The sequence below is a fragment of the Halictus rubicundus genome, chromosome 5, assembly GCF_050948215.1.
Source record: "Halictus rubicundus isolate RS-2024b chromosome 5, iyHalRubi1_principal, whole genome shotgun sequence".
In the NCBI taxonomy this organism is placed as follows: Eukaryota; Metazoa; Arthropoda; class Insecta; order Hymenoptera; family Halictidae; genus Halictus; species Halictus rubicundus.
This window is the reverse complement of record NC_135153.1, coordinates 12,928,251-12,950,683: the sequence shown is the minus strand read 5'-3', so window position 1 is coordinate 12,950,683 and position 22,433 is coordinate 12,928,251. Positions and strand designations below refer to the sequence as shown.

Sequence of the window (22,433 nt, the reverse complement as noted above, 5' to 3'; positions counted from 1 at the left end):
CAGGATCGAGTCATTTTTTGCGGGATCGATGAATGACTCTGTCGCGCGAGTTTCTGGTTCGACTAAATATCCGTTTTGATACAGCTTGTTATTTATTCGAATGTTCTTAGTCGATAAAATAACTGAATGTGGATCTTTTAGCGTTCAGAGATTGCTCAAATTTGGGCGATTAAAATTTGGAGGTCTAAAATTGGGGCATTCAAATTCGGGGGATTTAAACGTGGGGAAATTAAATATAGAGGATTACAATTTGGGGGACTGAAATTTGGAAATTTGAGGCAGTCAAATTCGGGGGATTTAAATGTGGGGAAATTAAATATAGAGGTTTGCAATTTGGGGGATTAAAATTGTAGGACTGAAATTTGGAGAATTTAAATTTGGGGGAATGAAATTCGATAGTCTAATATTTGGGGGATTAATATTTGGAGGTCTAGAATTGGGGCATTCAAATTTGGCGGATTCAAATGTGGGGAAATTAAATATAGAGGATTAAAATTTGAGAGACTAAAATTGTAGGACTGAAATTTGGAGAATTGGGGGAATAAAATTTGGGGAAATAAAATCTTAGGGACCAAGATTAGGGAGAATAAAACCTGGTACAATTTTATTTGACCTCCAGCGAATTATTCAAGGAAACCAGAGCTCGCTGAATTCCAGATTCCCCGAACCTATCTGCATAGATATAAATTCGCGCGTACATCCACAGTCTGGAGTCATCTTCGTTGTGGCACATTCTTCTAGTGCTTGTCTTCGACGCAAAAAATAGCTGTTACCTCTCGTCTCTCTTCTTCCTCCATCATCCATCTCTCTCTCTCTCTCTCTTCCTCTTCCTCCATTCTTGTTGATGCTCCTTCGCAAACATTCGCACCTAAGAAGGAAGTGCTAGTAAACACAGTAAAATCGAAGTACCATGTAAAAGTAAACGGAAAATTACCTGTATCGATTTTGAAAAATATATATGAAGGTACGTTCCCATCCAGCCAACCTCGAAAGCAACCGACACCGATACGCGAATAAATGTTGCTCTCCCACTGTATTGAATCATGCTGCGTCGTCTTACAAAGGTGTGCGCGATCGTCCTTCTCAGGTGTCGGTAACGTGATTTGTCGCGTGATATTACAGGCACGGCTGTTAGGCACTTCGAGATATGTTCGATAAACGACCTGAGCTCGACATTCGAAAAGTTATTGTGCGCATCTCTCCATCGCGATGCGGTTTTCCCAAGGCCGTTCGATCTGATAACAATTATTCTACTCACGGCATTGTTATCCTACATTTTTTAGCATATAATTGTTCTTCCGCTGGGTTTTTCATCACACGATCGCTGGCATAACTTCGGCTCGAAGTGAGGGTCGCGTTGCACAATAGTTGAAGCCTGTAATTTCGCCAAAAAATACAGAAAAACATTAACAAACGCGCCCCATCAAAGAAATCTTTTGGTGTTCGTTGTCTTCTTTATTTTTATATTATTTTTCCTACGTTACATTACTATTTGATAAATAAATAAAGAGGACTAGGTAATAATGATATTAATAAATAGCCCGTGGGTTTTATGCTTTTATAGCAACAATGACGTTTAAGTCAGTAGAATAATTACAGTAGTGTTATTTTTAACTTACCAAAATGATCGAAGAAAGAAGTAAATACCGTTAGTCTGTCTGTTAAATAAAAAAATAGGTACTTGGTGCAATCCTATTAGAATTGTTGTTGTATTTGTTAGGTAGTTTTTCGGTCTGTTTTGGTCGAAAATATTGAAATGTATTGTTTTGCTGACATGCCAGAATTCGAATGAGGTGAACGAGACGCCGGGATCTATGAATAATTCGCGCTCGTTTAATTACACTTATTTGTAAATTATAATCTGGTAACGGTACCGCTCGTGCTGCCACATTTTAGTACTGTTATGCTGGTTACTCCCACGCGTCGTGCACGCTGCACCCGCTGCACCCGCTGCGGCGTTCTAAGGAATTCAGCGACTTTTCGCCGAGGGAATTATTATGAAAACTGCATGCGGAGACCGACGGCGTAATTCGCTGGGAATAAAATAATAGTGGGAAAAATAATAAGCAGCAAAAAGCAGCAAAATAATGAGCAGCAAAAATAATAAGAAATGGGAAGTATAATTTACTTAATGCGCGGTCTCCGATTGGGCACGCGTTTACGCAACAGGAGGATATTCATTACGGTGCACGCGGAATCCTGAATGACGCTATAATTCGACGATAACGATTCGTGAAATGTTGCTGGCAACGTTACGTAATTATCGTTCCCCGGCTGCCATAACGCACGTCGCAACGAAACCGCAGACCATTTATTTGCACCGTGCGCCTTCCTGCTACGGAGAAACCGTAAAACTCGGAACAGGTGACTCAGCAAGTCGTAAACTTTTTACCGGGAGATAAAATAAGACCGACAGATTAATATTTGTTACAAAAGTTGGCCTCTTGTTCGCGTGGTTTAACGGGAAAATTATATTTTTCGATTTAGGTAAACGTAGGCGGTCTTGAAGATAGCTGATTGGGCAATTGGCTGAAATTTTTACGAGAGCTTTTCAAAACATTGCTCTACAAAACCTACCTTCCAGTTTTTAATAAAATTTAATTTCAACCGGAGAAAAAATTTGTTAATGTTCACGTGTTCCCAAGATCCTTAAATATGAGTGATTTTTTAGATCGGGTACAGTTTCGAATGGGAACAAAGGCTTCGATGCTCCTCCAAGTTTCGCCACCGTCGATCGAATGCAAGTAGATCCTTCGGATCGATAATCCCGAGTCGTCGATCGAGTAGCAGCGAACCTAGTCACGTAACTGTCAGACGCCGAGGGAAAAACCTGAACAATTCACGGTGGAATGCGTCAGCACCGAAGTACAGAACTCGAAGACGCAGCGGGATACACGAACGCATCCTGCATGGTCCTCGAAGGCCAATGATTACGTGTGCCGGTAATCTTTCATTTTTTTCATCTGGTGTCATCGCTCGAATTAACGTGGATCGTCATCCAACCATTCCTACGAGTATTAATAAAAAAGCTGCACTTTTCCTCGGCGTCTTTCTACCGCTTCGGCGACTTCGATGTCCTTCGAGATGGCTGTTATGCTCGTTCTCTTATCCAATAAGACGGAATTGAGCGTCGGAAGGTCTGCCGGCTTTGTAGAAATCATTATAAGCAAAGGATGAACAGCTAATATGTACCTTCGATGATCGTGCAAGTATAAAATGAGATGATACTAACGGAAGATAAAATCGTTTTCAAGGAACGCAGCAGAGAGTGTTAATATGACTTCGATGTCCTTCGAGATGGCCGCCATGCTCGTCCTTTTACCGAATAGCACACGATCGATGCAATCAGAGAATAAACACCCTAAATTCTTTCTACGACTGCAAAGGAATGTGGCGAAATAAAATTGTTTAAAGGAACGAAGTGTTAATACGACTTCCAAGATGGCCGCCACGTTTGTCCTTTTACCTATTAAAACAAGTTGAAGAATACAATCGAGGGATAAATACTTTTTCTAAATTCAACGGAGGCAATAGAATGCAGCCGGATAAAAATAAAAATAAAATTGTTTGAGGCAGTAGAGCGACCTATAGGATCCAATAGATTTTCGAGAAGTTGCGTAGGAATGTGTGGAGTAAATTCCTAGATTTCTAAATTCTTTCTACGATTGCAAAGGAATGTGGCGAAATAAAATTGTTTTAAGGAACGAAGTGTTAATACGACTTCCAAGATGGCTGCCACGTTTGTCCTTTTACCTATTAAAACAAGTTGAAGAATATAATCGAGGGATAAATACTTTTTCTAAATTCAACGGAGGCAATAGAATGCAGCCGGATAAAAATAAAAATAAAATTGTTTCAGGCAGTAGAGCGATCTATAGGATCCGATAGATTTTCGAGAAGTTGCGGAGGAATGTGCGGAGTTGACAGTGAGGACAAGGTAGAGCAGCTCGGTGATCGCTGCCAATCGAGGTAATTGGTTCGATCGGCTCGGATCGATGTTCCGCGTTGGGGTAAAAGAAGAAACGCTGCTGTCGCGGTAGACCAAACGCAGGATAATCAAACGTTGAAATGTGCATCGGCTGGATGCGCTCGGCTCGGCACAAGGTTAACCGCGCGAGGCGCGCGTTTAAGGAGCCGATGTCATCGTGTGGATCGCGAGGACGCAGCCCCGTGGATCATGCGAACGAGGACGCTCGTTAGCCGTGACATTACTTTCGGGCGAGGATTGATTTCGATTCGAGGAAGCGCCCGTCGCTCGTTAAGCCGGACGTAATTACCGGAAGAGATCGCTGTCGAGCAATTAACGGGCGGCGACGGGTCGTTCCGTTTGATCGATCGGCGGCGATCGTGTCATCGTGACGATCCTCCAACAAAACGTGTACTTACTTTCGTGTAACGAACTGCCAATGGCAGGCTGCGCAGAGTGCCCCAGAGGGCAACCGGGAGCTCCTATCTCGTAGAAATCGGTAAGGAATCGGGGGGGGGGGGAAGAAAAATGGTGTCTAACCGCGAGTATTGGCAACGAATTCGTTCTGGAGGATTCGGAGGATAGGAGGAACGTCGGGCGGGGGAAAATCGCGTTCCACTTACGCCGTGCAATCAAGGCGATTTGCATTCCATGGACGTCCGGCGGGCCCGGCCGCGAATCCGGCGTCTATCGTCGGCTGTGGTTAACCCTGAAAATTATACGCGAGAACGTGGAATGTGGTCGACGACGGAGGCTCGCGTGCACTCGTCCGGCGTGCATAATGCACCGTGCAGGAAACGCTTGATTTCGAGCCGCGGCGAACGCCGTCGATCCTTATCGCCGCGATCCACCGACCCCTTACCGATCATTATACCCGATCGGCGAGCTCGATCATTTTAAACGGCCGATACCAGAAAAATCTCGGTACCAGGAAAACGTGAAACGACCGGGCCCCTGGAACGCGAGCCTTCTCATCGATCGTGGCCCGACAACCTCTGCGATATCGCGAAACACACCGTTGGGTTGTAATTTCGGTCCCTGGACAAGGCGAGGCGAACTCGGGAACGTTTTTCTTCGGGGAAGGTTCAAGTTCTTTTTTTTTTTTTTTTTTGTAATTTGGGTAAGTCTGGGTAGTATTTTATTTGCTCGTTCCCAAAAGTTTCTTTCTGAAAAAGCAAATGATGTGGCTAAGTAAGAGGATGCTCAATATGCTCGCGTCACCTAACAGTATTGAGAATGAAATTTTTTGGATAAACTGATAGTGTATTTTTGTTGCACGAATGAATTTTGGGAAGACGTTATCGACGACAGAGTTCAAGAGATCGCCTCGGCTGGTCCACGGGACGCTGAACGCCCAGTTCGTTGCATTGTTAGTTTATTATCAATTAATCTTGCATGGCAATCGACACGTAACAATATACATAACACGTCCGCAGATAGTTGAAGAGGAAAGATGGACCCCCCGTTCCCTTCTCGTGTTCTCTCTCTCTGAAACTTTACAACGTTGGGAAAATATCGTTTTCTCTCCATAACGTCCCGCGGTGAAGCCAATGAGAATTACCGGATCGCTGTTGGTAACGCGACGCTACGGGGCTGGACGTTACGGAGAGAACACTGTACTTGATACGGAGCTATAGGAAACAGCCGATCATTCGAAATTGTCGAAATGATCGCGAGGAGGGTCCATCTAGTTGCATACGAATAGAAATCTTGTGGTGGTCTGCGCGATAAATGGTGTCCCATCGATTCTCCATCTGGCAATGGAGAATTTTTCGTTTGTTCTATGGAGAATTTAAACAATGTTTACGTTCCTCTTTCATTACCAAAATCGAAAGAACAAGCTTGGTCCATCGCCAAAGGAAAAATCGACGGGAGCCTGGTATCGAACAAGTTTTGAATGATTTATCGCATCCCGTCCGGGCTAGGGGGTTAAAAACAAATAATTATTGTCGAGCTGAAATCACTCCGGGAGTGGGAGCTTTCATGCGATCTGGCACATGCGATTAAATAAATAAGTTCCAGTTGCACCCGCGTCCGACTTGGAGTCCGTTCGCCTAATCCTCGAGAACTCGAGTCCGTGAAACAATTGCAGCTCCGTCGACTGCCGTCCATAAATACCGGGACCCCATAACAATCAAACGGACAGAATCCGTTCGACTACCTCGTCAGTGGTTCTTCGCATCTTTGGTCTAGTCTTCGTAGTCCAAAGCGTCGCTTCAAACATTTTTCGAAGATCCGGTGATTTTCCGAGGATTTACGGGCCTGATAGTTATGCACGGCGGCGTCCGCGGATTCCCAGGGCTCGCGGAGACCAAGTCGGATAGTTTATGGCGTTTGGCACTGATCCCTAGGCTGGATCTTTGCTGGGGTAGCGCTGTCGAGTCGAAATCCCAAGGAAAAGTAACGAAATAAAACGAAGGCACTGTCGTTATGCGCAGCGAGCGGCTACGGCTCTTCCTGCGAACAGAAAATGGCTGCGTCCGCGTGGAATCTGGCTGAACAATATCGATCTACTCAGAGAGTTCGTAAATTCGGTGGTAATAGCTGTGTCCGATGATTTTCATCGATTTTCCAACCGGGATAATAAAATCAACTTCGTTTTATCAACCCCTTGCACTAGAACGAAGTTAAACATATGTTATTAATTTCCTCTAAACCGAAATGACTGCTGGCCATATTTAACCATTAGGAAATACATCCAGTAGACATAAATTTTCTTTCTTTTCTAGGAAACTACGAACAAGTTCTAATCGTTGCACCTAAACGAAATAAATATTAGTGCAAAGGGTTCAAGTGGCTCCACTGTGTCCAGCACTCTGCTAACAATTAACAATTTCGTTTCACAAGTTTACACTCTCTTGTACTTCAGAGGCTTCAAGGGGGTATCTTTTTTAAAACCTTGTAAAAATATATATGTATGTAATTTTGATTATTTTCACTTGGAAAAAGTCACACCTGTACTTCATACACCGGTGAACACGTGTGCAAAATCCCAACGCAAAAGGTTCGATGGTTTTTCTGTAAAAAATTCGTGAAAGCCAGAACAGCCCCTCAAGTGCTATTAGACGGAAATTGTTTAATTGAAATTTAATTGGTAAATATCGACCTCTGACTCACGTCCAGTGAAAGGAATGTCCCTGCATGGCGCAATCCAGAGAGTTCGCCGAAGAATCGTCACTAGGTCACCGTTTCATACTCCTGCGATCGCGAGAATGATTACGAAAACCGATCGACCGGCCTACTTTTGCCCCTGCCCGATACCGATCGAACCCACGTCGATCCGCACCTTGGAAACAATAGCGTGTTCCGCAACCGCCAATAACAGTATGCGTTGACGTGCATTCACATCGAATTTTAACGCTTCGGATTTCTTATCTGACGACGCGAGAGAGTTCAAGCAAGGTGCGACAAAGAGAGGAAAAATTAGCACTCCAAGGTGCCACTAAAAATACTATTATTTAACAGTCTGAGTGCCACACGAGCGACACAATTTTCTGCTAAACTTGAAAATCAATTTTTGCTTCAATCTATTAAGTATACAAAATTTTATCAAGCCCCACAAGGTGTGAGAATGTCACAAAAATTATTGTCATGATAAACTTTATTTAATCTTGTATTAAATTCTGATTTTCTGTGACTTTTGTGGGTATTGGCACTCAACGTTTCCAGACAATTATTACCATGCTCGTATCCAAGAAATTGCTAAAAATTTCAGTTTTTAGTAATAAATTTTACACGCACAAAAGGAACTGAAATATTTTAGGTCAAGAAATCTCTCGGTTTTGGAATTAAACCAGCTTCGAGTGAAAAGAAAAAGTCTCTGGCCGAAGTTTTGTAAAAGAACGCGTAGGAATGAAGACATTTATACGTGTGGGACTCGATTTCCAAGCGATTATGTATTCAGCAGTAATTCGGTCCACTGCACCCGGGATACCTTGAAACCAATATCTGCTCGATCACAGCGATCGCTTTTTTCCATCGATCTCTCCGCTCTCTGTCGGTTGCGAAACAGAAGCGACAGTGCGCCGATGAAACGTGATTAACATCGTTCGTGCATCATTTCCATACGTCCGTTTATTGCCGTTCGACTGCGCTCGTTGCCGTTTTTTGCGGCTTTCCGGAGGAAATTACGACGCGATCTTAATTAACCGAGTTCTGGTGGAAACGAGGCTGCCGTACGGAATGCCGTCGTTGCACGGATTATTGCGGCGTTTCCATTGATAGTCTGGCAAGTTTATGGGAGGGTCGAAATGCTAGAAAGTCCCGGAGTGCTCACGGTTCACGGACGAATGTCTGTGTCGTTAAAACCGGGAGAAAATTGAATTTTTTAGAAAATCGTTTATACTTGAGCGGGATTTATCTCCGATTTTCTGCTCGTTGAATTATTTATGAACGCGACGACGTCGCAGTGGCGGGCTCTGAACTTTATGGCATGATTGAAATGTTGGAAAGTTCGAAACTCGAGTAAACAAGGAAAATCTAAAGAAAATTGGGGGCTCGATTTTTTACAAGATTTTCCGTTTGTCGAAGAATGCGAGCATCGTGCGAGTAAGTAAATTAGGTCTCGACACGAGTTAGTCACGGGCGAGGAAATCTGTCCGCAGTTGCGAAACGTGTAACCGGCTGACATCGACCACGAATCAATGATAATCAAGCCTAATTGCGTATGCATACGCGACGATGGCAATGAGTATTCGTCGGTGCATGAGAGAACGAGTCTGCGATCGCTTTCGAAACGGTGTCCGAGCAAACATGGCCGCCCGGAGCCGGTCCTAAAAAGTTTCGGGCTTAATTATTCGACGACTGGTTCCGCCGAGGTCTCCGTTCAGCGAACATTCACCGAGCTGGTTTATCAATTTGTCAATTTGTTGAAACCACATTCGCCGATATTTAAATACCTACTCAATTGCCCCGGACTCCTTCACTCTCGAATTCCAAACCGTTCTATAATTTAATATTAGCAATTCTACAATCTGACTCGAAATTTTCGTATCCGGAGCGCGTGTAATTTTTTAAAATATTTTCCCGACTTCTATTTCCGGATAGAGATTCATTATTGCTAGATTGTGGATCTTCACGCGAAATTACAAATTTTCTGTATTAATTATGGAAGATAAGAGCCGGATAAAAATTGTATTCTTCTTTTAAGAATTTTAATAAGTTGAATTCGGATTTTGATTTCTTCACCGTTTTATAAGTTTAATCAGTCAATTATAACACTGAGCATATTTTCCTTCGCCGTTCAAGGTCCCCGAAAAATCTGGGTCTCGCGAATCCCGCCCACCGTCAAGTCGCGTCCCAATTACGCTCGCTTAATTATCTGGAACGCGTTCGAAATCGTCCGATGCCGCCACGGAGCGTCATTACATCAGTGTTGCGCCCCCCCCCCGAATTCGTTCCCACGGCATCAGTTCGCATAATCGCTTGGATCTCGAGAAAATGTCCTGCCCTCGCAACCGCAAAAATTGCGTAGAATGTGAGTAATTTATTTAATGAAACTGGAAAGTCGTAATCTTTGTAATTCGAACGGAACTTTGCTCCTGGAGCAATATGGCTCCCGGGGGGCTCCCGGGGAACGGGAATCTTTGCTCTCGCTTTCGACGGGAGCCAAGCCAGTGGCCCCACGGGGCCACCGGCGTATTAATCGCGTTTTTCCCCGTGTCGCGTAATTTTTTCCTTCCCACGCAATTACGATTAACGCTCGCGTTCTCACGGGACGGGACGGCTCTCTCGGTAGGAATTTAAATCGCCGTCGTGTTCCCCGTGGAGACTGCTCTCTAAAATTAATTAGCCGGTGGAAGCGACACAATTTTCGTTTCATGAATTCTTGTTCTCGAGAATGAACCTGTTGAACAGGTAACGCGTATCGCTTAACGGTAACCGGCGATTCGCGGATCTTCATGCAAACGTGTCCTCCGTTGACTAGACGGTCTCGGAAATGAAAGAAACTAATGAATAGACGACGACGACGATGACGTTCTCTTCTGCGCCGTTAATTATTTACCAGCTGCCACGAGCCCGCGCCGAGAGATCCGTTCGATCGGCGTAATTTCTGGCCGGGCTCGTAATATTTTTACGAGTGTGAATTATGTGCGTTCTGTTTCTCAAAGCAGCTCGGCGAACGTTCGTCGATGGGATCGACGGATCAACAGGTTGAAGCCTCGTCTCCATATGAAGCGAGACGTCTAGAAAAGACCGACACGTTTTCTCGAGCGTGCCCCGTCCCCTAACGAGCTCCAGCCATTAGAACGATCTCGGTTGGGCGACAATCATTCGAGTCTAATTAGTCGGCTCGTACCGAGACCGGAAGACCGTCAGCAACGTGGACTTTCGTTTCCGCGATTCTTCCTAATAATTCACAGAGGATTCGTCGATAGGTAGAGACTACAAACAAACCTAACTGGACAACACTCTCTCGCGAAATATCTCGAGGCAAGTTTTACGATCCGAATAAATTAACGCATCTCCTCTGCATGTCGTTAAATATTGCGTTAGTGTGCAAGGTTTTTTCTCCACACTTGGACAACAGAGATCTGAAACAGGTTTCAGCCATTTTCTATTGAATCGTGCAGGCGTGGACACAGGGGACAACCTACTTTGCGAAATTTCTAACAAAAACCGAATACCAAAATCAATGCCAAAATCTAGTAAACCCTAAATCCAATTATTTCTGGATATGAACGAGCCGTTCACAGGCCAAATCAGGCCACCTTTCGAATTATCTTACATTTAAAAAATACTTGATTGATTCCTTAACAATTAAGCTTAATAACATTGGATAACAAAAATTGAGCTTTCAAAAATATACACTATTTCTGATTTGGCGAACGAGTGGCTCATAAGTAGACTGCGGATTTAGTACGTTCATGACAAAAATGAGTAGGTGTAAGTTGAAATTATTTTCAATTCAGCACCGGTCAACTGGCCGTTCTCGGATTTCATATTTTAAAATTGCTCCAATTATAGACTCATAATGAATTTCTTAATGCAACCCCACATAACAATAAAAATGGCGAAACATCTGAATAAATTCAATATTGTCATTCTTATGAGGCATGCGAGTGGGTTCAGTGTTAAACATGTTAAGCAAGAAATTAAATATTTACTTCGCCCAAGCTCGTTGCAACTCAAAAAGTGTTAATCTCGCGTAAAGATCCGCAATCTGCTCATACGTAAAAATACGTGAAGCTTTAGTAGACTCAATTTTACTAGAAAATGGCCCGGTTTTCGCAAGGTCTCCGGTTCAGCCTCGAATTCGAGCCGGTCTGCGACCGTCAGGATCGAGGCCACGGCTAGAAACCGGCGAGGAGGATGAGGCCGGGTGCCATATCGGGTTGTTTTTGCGTTGATTTTCTTACTCTTCTGGTTCCCGGAATCGAAAGCCACCAGAGAACCAGTCCCACGGAATCAGACCTCAAGCCTTATCAGAGCTATTCCACCGTTCGCGATTTTCCACGCGGACACGGCCGAACCAACAGGTCCGAGAGGTTCAATCCTCCCGGCCCTATAATGTATACATCGATACCGAGTCCTTAAATCACCTGTATGCGTCATCGTAACCTAGACATCCCTAAATCCGCACTTCTGAATCGTTCCGGACAAAACTATATCGATCGTGAGGACACGACCAACGATCAACGAAGCTCTACGATCAACGGGCAAAAATCGTTCACTGCGATCCACCTGAAGCGACTCAACGGGCCATTGTTCACGATCCGAGACACCTGACGACGCGTTCTCGGCTTAACGAGGCCGGGGCCTGGGCAACGGCTGCTGATGATGGGAGTATCCGGTCCTGGAGTTTGCCTGGGGCTGCGTTCTCTCCGGGCTGTCGTCCAGGCTGAGGCCGGCTACCAGTTGCGCTATCTCTCTGTCCTTCTTCTCCTCCTTGGGCAGAGCGTTGCCGTTCTGGCCGCTGAACCCTAGAGAGGCCAGGCTGCCGTGGCTCCTGCTGCGGTGCTCCGCGCGGATGCTGTACGAGAACGCCCTCTCGTTCAGGTGGCCCTTCCGCCGGTAGATACCGGTGCCGAACCGGGACTCGTTCTCGGGACTGTCCCCAGCTGCACGATTCATCTCCGCGGTGGTTAGGTCCGCGTGAGAAGCGGCTAGTCTCCTGGACGCTCCCAAAGTGGAGGTGTCAGCGTCAGGGTGTTGTCTCCTGCTCCTGTTCCCGGCGGTCCCGTAAGTGCCAGCCGGATACATGGCGGCTGCCGGTGGAGGTGGAGGCACCACCGGAAGTGGAGCATACACTGGTACTATGGGCGCAGCCGCTGGAATCGGCCTGAGTCCCCGTGGATGATGGTGAGCCTTCCTAGGGAGTGTTGCAGCGGGTACTAACAGAACTGGCGCTGGTCTGGCTAGAGTGCCAGCGACGGATCGACTGCTGGGCGGCAGGGGATGAGGATGATAATGCTGCTGTCTGACAGGATGACCCAGAGTGTGGTGCCCGTGGCCGTTCGTGTATATCCCTTGGTGCATTTGAGGATGGAGATGCGGCTGCTGCAGTGGGTCCTCGTGAGAGGTTCTGCTTTTGAGCTTCTTCAGCTTCTTGTTCGCTTTCCTGCGGACAGACGAGGACGACGACTCTTCCAGCAACAATGGCTGCGAGGGTGGTGGCGGTGGTGGTGGCGGGGGAGGAGGAGCAATCAGCTGACGCGGCCTGGAGCCCTTGGTGCTCCTCAGGGTGCCTTGTTCTTGATAGAGACCGTCCACCTCGTCGCGACCCCGGGCCCAGACCTTGTGGTTCTCGTCGCCGTTGTAGAGGCTCAGGTCGTCCGTCGAGGTCGTGTCCAAACGGTTAGCTTGGGGGCTGTCTAAAGTGGTGCTGGACCCCCCTAGGGTGTGGTAGAGGCTGTTGTTCGAAGGATGGTTGTTCGTCACGCCGTTGGTGGTCGCCGCGGACGGATCCAGGCCTTTCGCGTAGCTGCTGTCGGCGTACGCGTGGAAGCAACACCTGACCAGGGCGTTGGCCGCCATGTCCCTCTTGCAGATGAACGCGTGACACTCGAGCACCTTGATCCCGGTGGTGCGTCGCAACACGGCGGCAAACAGGGGCGGATGATTAGCGCTGGGCGTCCTGGCGAACGGCGAGTCCAGCGGCAGGAACCTCGTGTTCGACGAGTCCCCGCTTCCGCCTTTCACATGTCGAACAGCGGCGCAGTAGTGCAGCGCGTCGATCGGGAAGAACCTGGTCACCTTCTTGCGATGCTCGTCCACGTTCTCCAGCAGCAGACCGTTGCTCCAGACGCTCAGCCAGGAATCGATCCCGCGGGCACCCAACGCGCCCTGCTCGGGATACAGTTCCCTCAACGGCTCCTGTACGCCCAGGAGGCCCTCTTTGCTCGCGTGCGGCACCGAGCTGCCCAGGTAGAGGACCCTGCAGCGACAGTACGGTGTCGCCGAGTCCTGATTAGCGCCCCTCATTTTTCCCCGGCGGAGTCGAACTCGAAACTCGAGGAGACACGGTCACCCGAGCGACAAAGGAGGCTCGATGGAACCGAGACGGGCCGTGCGCGATCCGGAAACAGCTAGAACCGTGCCAGACAACACCCGAAGAAGCATCGAACAACACCGGCGCGACAAAGACGAGAAGGGCACACGCGAGACAGAGATGAAGAACTCCTCCAGCCAGAGACCCGGTGAATTCACTTCACTCGCGATTACGCAGTCACTTTCCAGTCGGACGTTGCAAAATACGCGTGCGTGGACGTCGAGGAGAGCCGCTCTCGGCTCTATTTCGCAGCAGCTGTAGCCGCCACTCGCCCGAGATCGGCGTCAGGCCATTATGGCCGCCTTCTGACGGGTCTTACCCCCACTCTGACTGTTCAAGTTGGCCCCCCTACCCTCCGCCACAGCTAACAGGCCCAAGTGTTCGCGGGTCGGGTTCTTTCCTCCGGTCTTCCCCCTCCCTCTCTCTCTCACGCTCTCTCTCTCTTTCTACCGGCGACGTTCTCCGGGCCGCTTCCCCCACTCTGCCGGCCGCCAGGCCCAGGTCTCCTCCTGAGGTATGCGGTGCGCGCAGTGGCGTCGTCGTCCACCCGGTCGCCCCTCACCTCCACGTGCACCGAGACCGACAGGTACACACCCGGCACACACCGAGGGAACAAGCACACGAACACACCCGAGAAACCCGAGAGAGCTGGAATTCAAGGGGCCCGCCGAACGGCGTGTCGGCGCTGCTGGAATCTAGAGGCGCGGCCGCAGGCGTCAGCCACGCGAGCCGTCGTCTCCGACGTTCCTGCGAGCCTCATCGGCTTTCGAGAGGATCGTTTCGGTCGCGGACCCCCCGTTCCCGCTAGTCCCTTCAACCTGGGTCCTTCGGTTTTCCTCTTCCTCGATCGACAGACGCACGGGGTCGCGCAGATGGCGCTGCAGAGACTTCCTCAGATCGCTGATCCAGGTTCCACTGATCTGTTATGGACAGCCTTCCTCGCCCCTTTGTCACCGCAACCACTTTTTCTCAGGCCAACGGGACACGCTGCTTCCTGGACCCTTTACTCAGGCCACCGAACGCGCACCACTGCCAGCGGGACACCGAACTACGACCGCCTCTACGCTCCTCTCAATACTGAAGACCTAAGCAACGCGTGAGACTCCGGCGGTCCGAGCCCCACCACAACTCACCCGGGCCCCTCTCTTTCTCCCACCATCCTCTCCCTCGCTCTCGGACCCTCTTTCTCTCTGTCTCTCTCCCTCTTTCTCTGTTCCCCGACGCCTCGGCACTCCCTGGCTCTCGACGTGTCGCCGTACCTGCCTCGGGAACCCTTCGCCCGATGGGGTGTCTGGAATTGTGCCGAGGGAAATGGGCATTCTTAGGCTGATTTTATGGAGGAACGCTAATGGCTCTAGCCATTTTTTCTTTTTGCACCTTGGATGATGCAACCGAGCGTCCTGTCGCCGCTACCTCCTCCTCGCCGTTCCTCGTTAATCGACGCGCCGGGAAACTGCTTGGCTTTCCTGCTCGGCGACGCTCGACAGAGGCTTTTCATCGGCGTCGCTCTGCTCCTCGATGCAGTCAACCAGACGGCCAACAGATATTTCGCTGCGATTTTCTCTGGAGGACGAGCCGACCTCGGTTACTTTCGTTTTAGGCGCTCGGCCTTTCGGAGGATTGTGCGAAAGGTGGCTCGGATAGAGTGCCGAGGAGTGTAAGTACTGTTCTCGCTCGAACTGTTGACACACTCTCATTTTTCTCCCTTTTTCGTTTTTCCTTATTTTTATAGTCCTTTGGTCGTACAGTTGATGCAGGATCCACTAGATCGGCTTCAGACATTTTACTCTGTAATTATTAGACCGTGGATTTTTGTGGATATTTTGACATTTAGAAAGCTGAGAACAGTATTTTTAAATTCTCTGAATGTTTTTACTGTTGTGCAATTAAATCGCTTATTTTTACCATAAATGCCTAAAATCTGCAGTTTAGTAATCACTCTTGAACTCTTTAGCCGATAACAATCATATTTGGAATGGTGTGTATTCAGGAAAATATGGTCTGCTAATTAATAAGATTTTTATAGACTCTAAAGCAACGACAGGTGCTTCAGCCAGTGAACGATGAAGCTGTGAAAAGTCTCTAAATGTGGCCTTGTTATTTTTACTAAGCAGCACTAACCAGCCTTTAGTGTTTAACATTTCCAGTGTTAATTCAGTTTGCTGCTCTGGGTGAAAATTCACAACTGACAATTCACAATTTCCAGCTGTGTCGTGTTGTTTATGATGTACCCTTCTGTCCTCAGCTACAAAAACGATTGAATAACGACAGAAATATTGCAGATTCCAACGGAATCCCCACTCATCTGGACCAGAATATCTAAATGATTCCCAGCTGCGAACATTGTGTTCCCGTTGCTGCTGTTCATTCTCTACCGTAAATACAATACAACAATAGCTCTAATATCGCAGATTCCAGGAGATACGCTCCTCGTTAAGGAAAAACGCGGATTACTCATCCGTGCACGTTTACGGAGGCTGACGAAGCGAATTCAATTAAAACCGGCACCGTTTTCATCGCTAATTCGCCGTCCGAGTCCATTCCGATGCTTATCCATCGCCGGTTCGTTAACAAACTCCCGTCCCAGTTTAATTGTCACGCTTTCGGCATCGTTCATCGTTTGTCCCGTGAATCGACGAGATCCTCTACCCAGAACGGGTCTAATTAAACGCCTAGGCATCCTCGAAGAAGCTGTCCAGTGTCGCTTATCGATCGGTCCTCGACGGAGCTGTTCCCAGCAGACTCTCCGAGAGTCTCGTGTATACAAAACGCTAACGAACCCGTACTACTTTCTTTTCACGTGTTACGTCCGATCTAATCGGTTCCGATTAACATTGTAAATGGGCCCGGCTGCCCGAGACGGACTGACGCCTTTCCGACGCTTCTCGGCGCAATTACGAAAAGCTACGTTCAGCTCAGCCTCCTGCAAATTACTGTAACTGCGAACTGGGAAACCTGTCCGATCATTGCTTCACACTTTGAGTGCCAGCCAGGTGCCTGAAAGTACCACAAAATCAAATTGAACGAAATAAAAATTGGAACGTTAAGATTCGCTTGAGTGCTGAGAGCACTCTTCTAATTTTTCTACACTCGATGCAACAGCGCAAAATTTTTTTTTGTGAATCCAGGCACATATTATAATTCCGTTTCCTATTTTTTTTTTTTTTTTTTTTTGGAAATGTGATACAGAGCCTGAAAAATGCGAGGTTGTTCAGGTTCTGTAATTTTGAGTGATACCGGGCAATTGCGAGATCGAAATCGACGATCGCCGGTGTTTAATTCGAATGGAACGCGCGGGAGCAGAGCGCGTGTCGCGTTTCATTCGAAGAAATTACGCGGTCGAAACGTTGATTTCCTGGTTTCCGTCGGTGTCAGCGAACCGTGCTGCTGAAACGTCCACAGTTGCGCAACAAATATTCGCGATTTCGCGTTCGAGACCACGCGGCGATCAGCGGGCGACCAGACGCGGCGACCTGGAGACCTCGAATCGGCTTCTGTCAAAAGAGAATCGCACGCATTCAGGTCTACCATGGAATGGGGCATAGTCTGCGACCTATAAAAACCGCACCGGCAGGCAGGTGCGCAGGTGAACGCTCACTCGTGGCCCGCCAGTCATCTCTACCTGGCCCGCGTACAAATTTTCGGGCCCAAAACTCGGTTTTTAAAATTTACAACTTCATACGTGATTAATTTAACCTGATCTGCTGAAATCGAGCCACGAAATAATTATGTTAGTTTATTTTTTTCATGGAGCTCTCGGTATCAGAGTTCGAATAATTTTAAAGGAACTATTATGGTCGAAAGGATACGAATTTAAGCAAAGGAATAAGAGCAGTGGTTCGAATGGATTTTCCGCGGGAATTTCAAACGCTGTGCACGGTTGAGCGACCGAGAAAGGAGACTTTCTTTCCTTTTCATCGGGGAATAGGTGACTGCATGGTTGCTGAGAGGTTACTAGGCTCCCGCGACAGGATTCTTCGCATACTTCGCCATTTTTTCGCGGATGTGCTTCTTCTGAAGCAGTACCAGCTGTCGACTCGTTCCACTAACAGAAATTTACAAAATGCCGTGCCTGCTCTGTGAAACTGTATCATTAACTTAGGAATTCTATTAAATACATTCCAGCTGGAAGGTCGTTGATGACTAGCGCGATCAAATGAATTGCCAGAGGTCGTTAAAAATTAATATTAATCGAGACAGAGATTACAAAACTGCGGAGCCTTATGAAAAATAAAAATTGCTAAAAATCGTCTCCCTTATAAGATATAGGAGCCACTTAAATTGCAGTTACTCAGTTTTGTCACATCCGCCAGGCTAGCGACCAGGAAATTCACGAATCTTTCCCAGGCGTCTGCGACTGCAGCTTTCTATAAAATCCAAGTCCTGGAGGAGCAAAACCGAAGGATTTCGACAGGATCGGCCGAGCCGTTCGAATTCGAGACGGTCGGGGTTTTGCCGCGGAAAGTCCGGTGTTCGCTGCAAGAGACTGTCATGCACCGACGCTTTGAACATCGTGACCGATATTCTTGTTGGCCGGAGGAGGGCTTTTTATCGGAGCGAAGCCATCTGAAGCCGGCGGAACGGTATCGAAAAATGTGTCGGTGTTCTTGCAGCGGCGGCGTGCGCGGAGAGTTTCAAATTATCCGTATCGGGATCGTGGATTTTTTCAGGACGCCGGGTTTCGCCGGGCCCCCTCTGATGAATTTTTATGGGCAACGTTCCCCTTAGACCGCGTTGCCTTACGGGTAACGCGACCGCGGAAAAAGGAAACAAGCGACCGGTGTCCCGGCCGTCGTTAACCCGGAAAAAGAGAAAGAAGATTGCCAAGTGTTTTGAAAGCTTTCCCCGCCACCTCGAGACCGGTACTGCTCCTTTACCGGAAGTACCGCCAAGGAATTTCTTTGGAGTCGCGCGCGGTGCTTGGCAAGAGTTTGTCGCCGAACTCCTATTTATTATTTCCCAGTTGCCAGCTTTTCCTGTCCCTGTAGCGAATTTTTCGACCCGCGGAAGTGGACCAAAAAAATGGTAGAATTATCGGAGGCCTCAGTTTTTAATTTTTTGTTCCACGGGATAAATTGTAGGATTTTGAGGTATTTCTAAGCAAACAACAGGACAAGAACTTCTGGCCCTCTAGTAAATTTTGGAACTGGCGAAGGTGGTTAACAAATTTTGGAATTGTGACAAGTCCCAATATTGAATGTTTCTTTCCATCGAATTTGTGACATTCGTAAAAAATAAAGCGGGATTAATGAAAAATGAGTGGGCGAAGCATCTGGGGCCTTGGGACAGCACGTTACGGTCCTGAAAAATATTCGGCACATAATTAGAAGGGAATGGATGGGAATCAATTCGGGAAAGCTCGACGGTGCCTCGAAATTCAAAGACGTATACGAATGGATCAATTAGCGGACGAGCGGTGGAATTCCAAAATGGATAGAGGGGGGAGGAATTCCTGGCCAAGATGGCGGACCGTCGTGAGGCCCACAGCTTCTGGATTCTCCGTGATTAACGCGACGACGACCCACTGACCCACTCGCTCCTCGGTTTCAGGAATCGTCCAGAATTTGGAATGCAACCTAGTACCCTGCCAGAAAAGAAATAAATATTTAAGACCCTATAATGTTCACCAAAAAATAATACACAGTTCAGTAATTAAAACTATACCGAAGACTCGTCATTCTCACAAGAATCCAAATAAAAATCGTGAAAGATTATAAAAGAGGAGCCTAAAATATCAAATTAAAATTAAACGCATACCTAACCCAGCCCAAACACAAAATGAAGATACTAACTTGTAAGGTCGAATCTTGAATCGAGGATCTAAGTTTGAGGACACCGTCCACAGAAGAATTCGAATAACACGAGGCCCCAGAAGATCGGTCCCAGCTGAGAGAGAAATAAAAAGAGATTGTTGTTCGGGGAATTCCTGTCGCGACCAAGAGGAACCAGTGATTTCAACGATTCGCAGTCGTCCTTCGGATAAGAGGTTAGGTTCCATTTCCTCGGATCGAAGTGCCCCGATAGCTCCGAGGACCTGGATCCGACTATTTGCATACTAATGCGCCATCACGAGGATCCCTGGGCCCGGAATGCACTCGTGTTTTCGGGATTCCGTCGGGCCCGGAGCGCGTGGAACGCGTTTTTTGTAGCGATAGTGAATGCTCCTGGATAAAATTAGAATTCCCGTCGAATCTTCGGAAACAGCACACAAAATACGCTTTCGAACGACGCGACTTTCGAGAGACTTGAATTTCAGAATAAATCTGAAGATTCTGTCCCTAAAGCTACGTCCACACTGAAGCAACGTCGAGGTTGCGCAAAGAGCTCGGACTGAACTGTTCGCTTCTGAAATATAGTGGAAAAATAGTCGGTTAATAATTGAATTAACAATTGGATAATTGAGGTTCTTCAGTGCCGGCAAAAATAGCGGAAATGTTGAGGAATCCAGGATAAACGAGACATCCTGTACGTGCAGTATAAAAGGACGAAAACTCGTGGGATAATGGTGTTAAGATTTTCCGAAGAAGCGTTTTCCTGGCGATCGAAGGAACAATCGCCGCTCCCGTTCACGTTCCACTTTCGACCGCACGTCCGACCGTAGCAGAATTTACTCGAAACGTGCGAGAGGCATGCGAAACGTTTCGCGGACCGTTTCCCAGTTCGAAATTCCCGGCATCGGGCCACGGTCAGGGTCTTCGGTCACGCGAGCTGATTCCCGGTTGCGTTTTCTGGCTTCGAAGGGCGTCCGCTTCGCAGGATTCTGCTGCTCTTCCTGTCCTGGCGACCCTTCAACGACCAATTACACGGAGAACATCATCCTGTCCTTGGGCGCCCAGTATAATCTAGAGAAGTCGTAGAAAACACGGGGAACGCGCAGGAAACCGTGCTCGTCGTGGCTTCCCGCTGAAAAATCTGGAACAGAAAACAAAAAATCTTGGAAAACTTATTTTACCGTTTTATGATTTTTCGATTGATTAGGAGGAAGCTCGAGGATGATTTCAGCTGCTTTCTACTCAGCTCGGCTCGTGCCAGCGATATTCGAAAGTTCTATGCAAATCAGCCTCGGGTCGAGCGACGCCCGCAAACACTCACGGATTCCAATGAACACCCATGGATCTTCTTCAGAGTCTGTTCACCCGGCACAGATGTCCGCTGCCAATTGGCGTTTCGTCCTCTGGCAACGCGCTTTCTTTCGCCTCGGACTCCTCTCGGCGGATCATCGGCGAGAAAGTCTGCAAGAAGTTAAAAATAAGGGTGGCCGACGTAACGCACATTCTTCCGGAGAGATTGCCTCCATCTGCAGATTACGTGAGCGCACGTTCGACCGCACGTTCGCGGGCAGCGCGTTAATTCGCTGAAATTGATCAACGATCGTCCCGCCGCTAATGGGGGATCCGATACTTCCGGCAAGTCGATCTCTGCCGCCTCGCTTTCGTTTCATAATTTTTCCACTTTTCGAGCAGGCCCGATATTTCACTTGTTCCCGCATTATCTCCGCTCCTTATCGACGGTAATTATTTACCGCTATCATGTCGGAACAGCTCGCTTGAAAAATTCAGACATAAATACTCGCGGACTGGTTACCGATTCCTCTTCGTCCGTACAAAACGGTGCTAGATCTTTGGGATGTTATGCTGATGTTATTAAAATTTGCGGGATCGTATCTGCGATCGGATAATGTAAAAATTTCGTTTTAGAAGAAGTTAACGGACCTCGCGCAATTTTTCCGCGGCAATTAACCTAGAACGCTTGACGCTAACTGCCTTCAATTTTCATGATTTAGTTCTATCGTGTGAATGCTAATTTTCTGAGCGTGTTTCTAAGACTGGGCAGAGCAAAATGTTCGGGAGAATTCAGTAAGATTGAAAATGTGACGCTTGATTTGTGTAAATCGATCGGAAAATGTTTAAGTACACACAGGAATTCGTGATTGCAGCGGAGATTTCAATGCTCGCGCCCGTTGAAGACGTGTCCCGCGCACGCATTGAAATCTCCGGCCGATTAGAATAACGGGAGACAGCGGCGTTAGGAAAAGAGATGAGGTGTGCTGGTAGCATAGCGGTTCACTTTTACTAATGCGGTCTGCCAGGGGCCCCCTCGTCTTGCCAATCTAACGGGTGTTCGTCGACAAGATATTCCTTTCGGTAATCAAGCCCCCATTTACATTTACAAAGCCGGCTGTGAGCATAATTCCCCGTAAGCCTGACAAGTGGCATCATTTTTTGTTTATAATCCTCCCAAGGCGGATGCTTCTGACGATTTTATGGCTCGATCCACTCATTTTTTACTAAACTAATTTGATTAAATTGACCTTTTCAAACTTCTACGTACAATTTCGTACATACACAACATTATCACATCGCTTTTTATCTTTACGACTTTTCTTAAAGTATGTATACAATGTATTTTTCAGTATTTATTTCTCGTTTTATTTATTCTTTTCCAAAAAATATATGTATCTTGCCCTACCTACCGCGGCCGGTCAATTTGACCGCACGAGATAATATGATATTTATTGTTCTATATCTAAACAATCAGTATAAAAGAAAGGCTATTCTCAATGTGGCATGGCCAATTCAAAATAAATGAGCCGCCTTATTGAACGAGACGCTGTCAAGTTACGCACGTGCCTGATTGATAATACTGTTTCATGGCAAACGCATCCAAACCGCAAAGGTGCACAACACACAGTACAATTTTGTTTGTGTATAATTGAAATTATATGAAAATATATTTGTATCGTCATTTTATGGAAGTTGTTCAACTACTAATTCATTCAGCAACAAATTGACTATTATCTACGTTTAATGTATTAACGATAACTTTTTTTTTAAGGACCGGTCATTTTTACCACACACGGTAGGAACAGGTATACAAGAAATGTCGGTAGGTTTAGTGTTAATCTACTCCTATGAGCTCAACGCTTATCTTCTTATTGGCGACATAAAAATTTATATACTGAATGCAAAAGGAGTT

At 47.0% G+C, this 22,433-nt stretch overlaps 1 protein-coding gene and 1 long non-coding RNA gene across 2 annotated transcripts; both read right to left on the bottom strand.

The window, feature by feature from the left end:
• Positions 1-513: 513 nt before the first annotated feature.
• Positions 514-1,747, bottom strand: LOC143354404 (uncharacterized). The gene is made up of 3 exons (XR_013082330.1): positions 1,620-1,747; positions 935-1,375; positions 514-868 (listed from the first exon to the last, which is right to left on the bottom strand). It is a non-coding gene; the product is annotated as an uncharacterized LOC143354404 (long non-coding RNA).
• A 7,248-nt stretch (positions 1,748-8,995) lies between these two features.
• LOC143354403 (uncharacterized) lies at positions 8,996-14,647 on the bottom strand. Its single transcript, XM_076788452.1, has one exon. The coding sequence runs from the start codon at positions 13,388-13,390 to the stop codon at positions 11,711-11,713; it is 1,680 nt and encodes a 559-aa protein (XP_076644567.1). The 5' UTR covers positions 13,391-14,647; the 3' UTR covers positions 8,996-11,710.
• Positions 14,648-22,433: the final 7,786 nt, after the last annotated feature.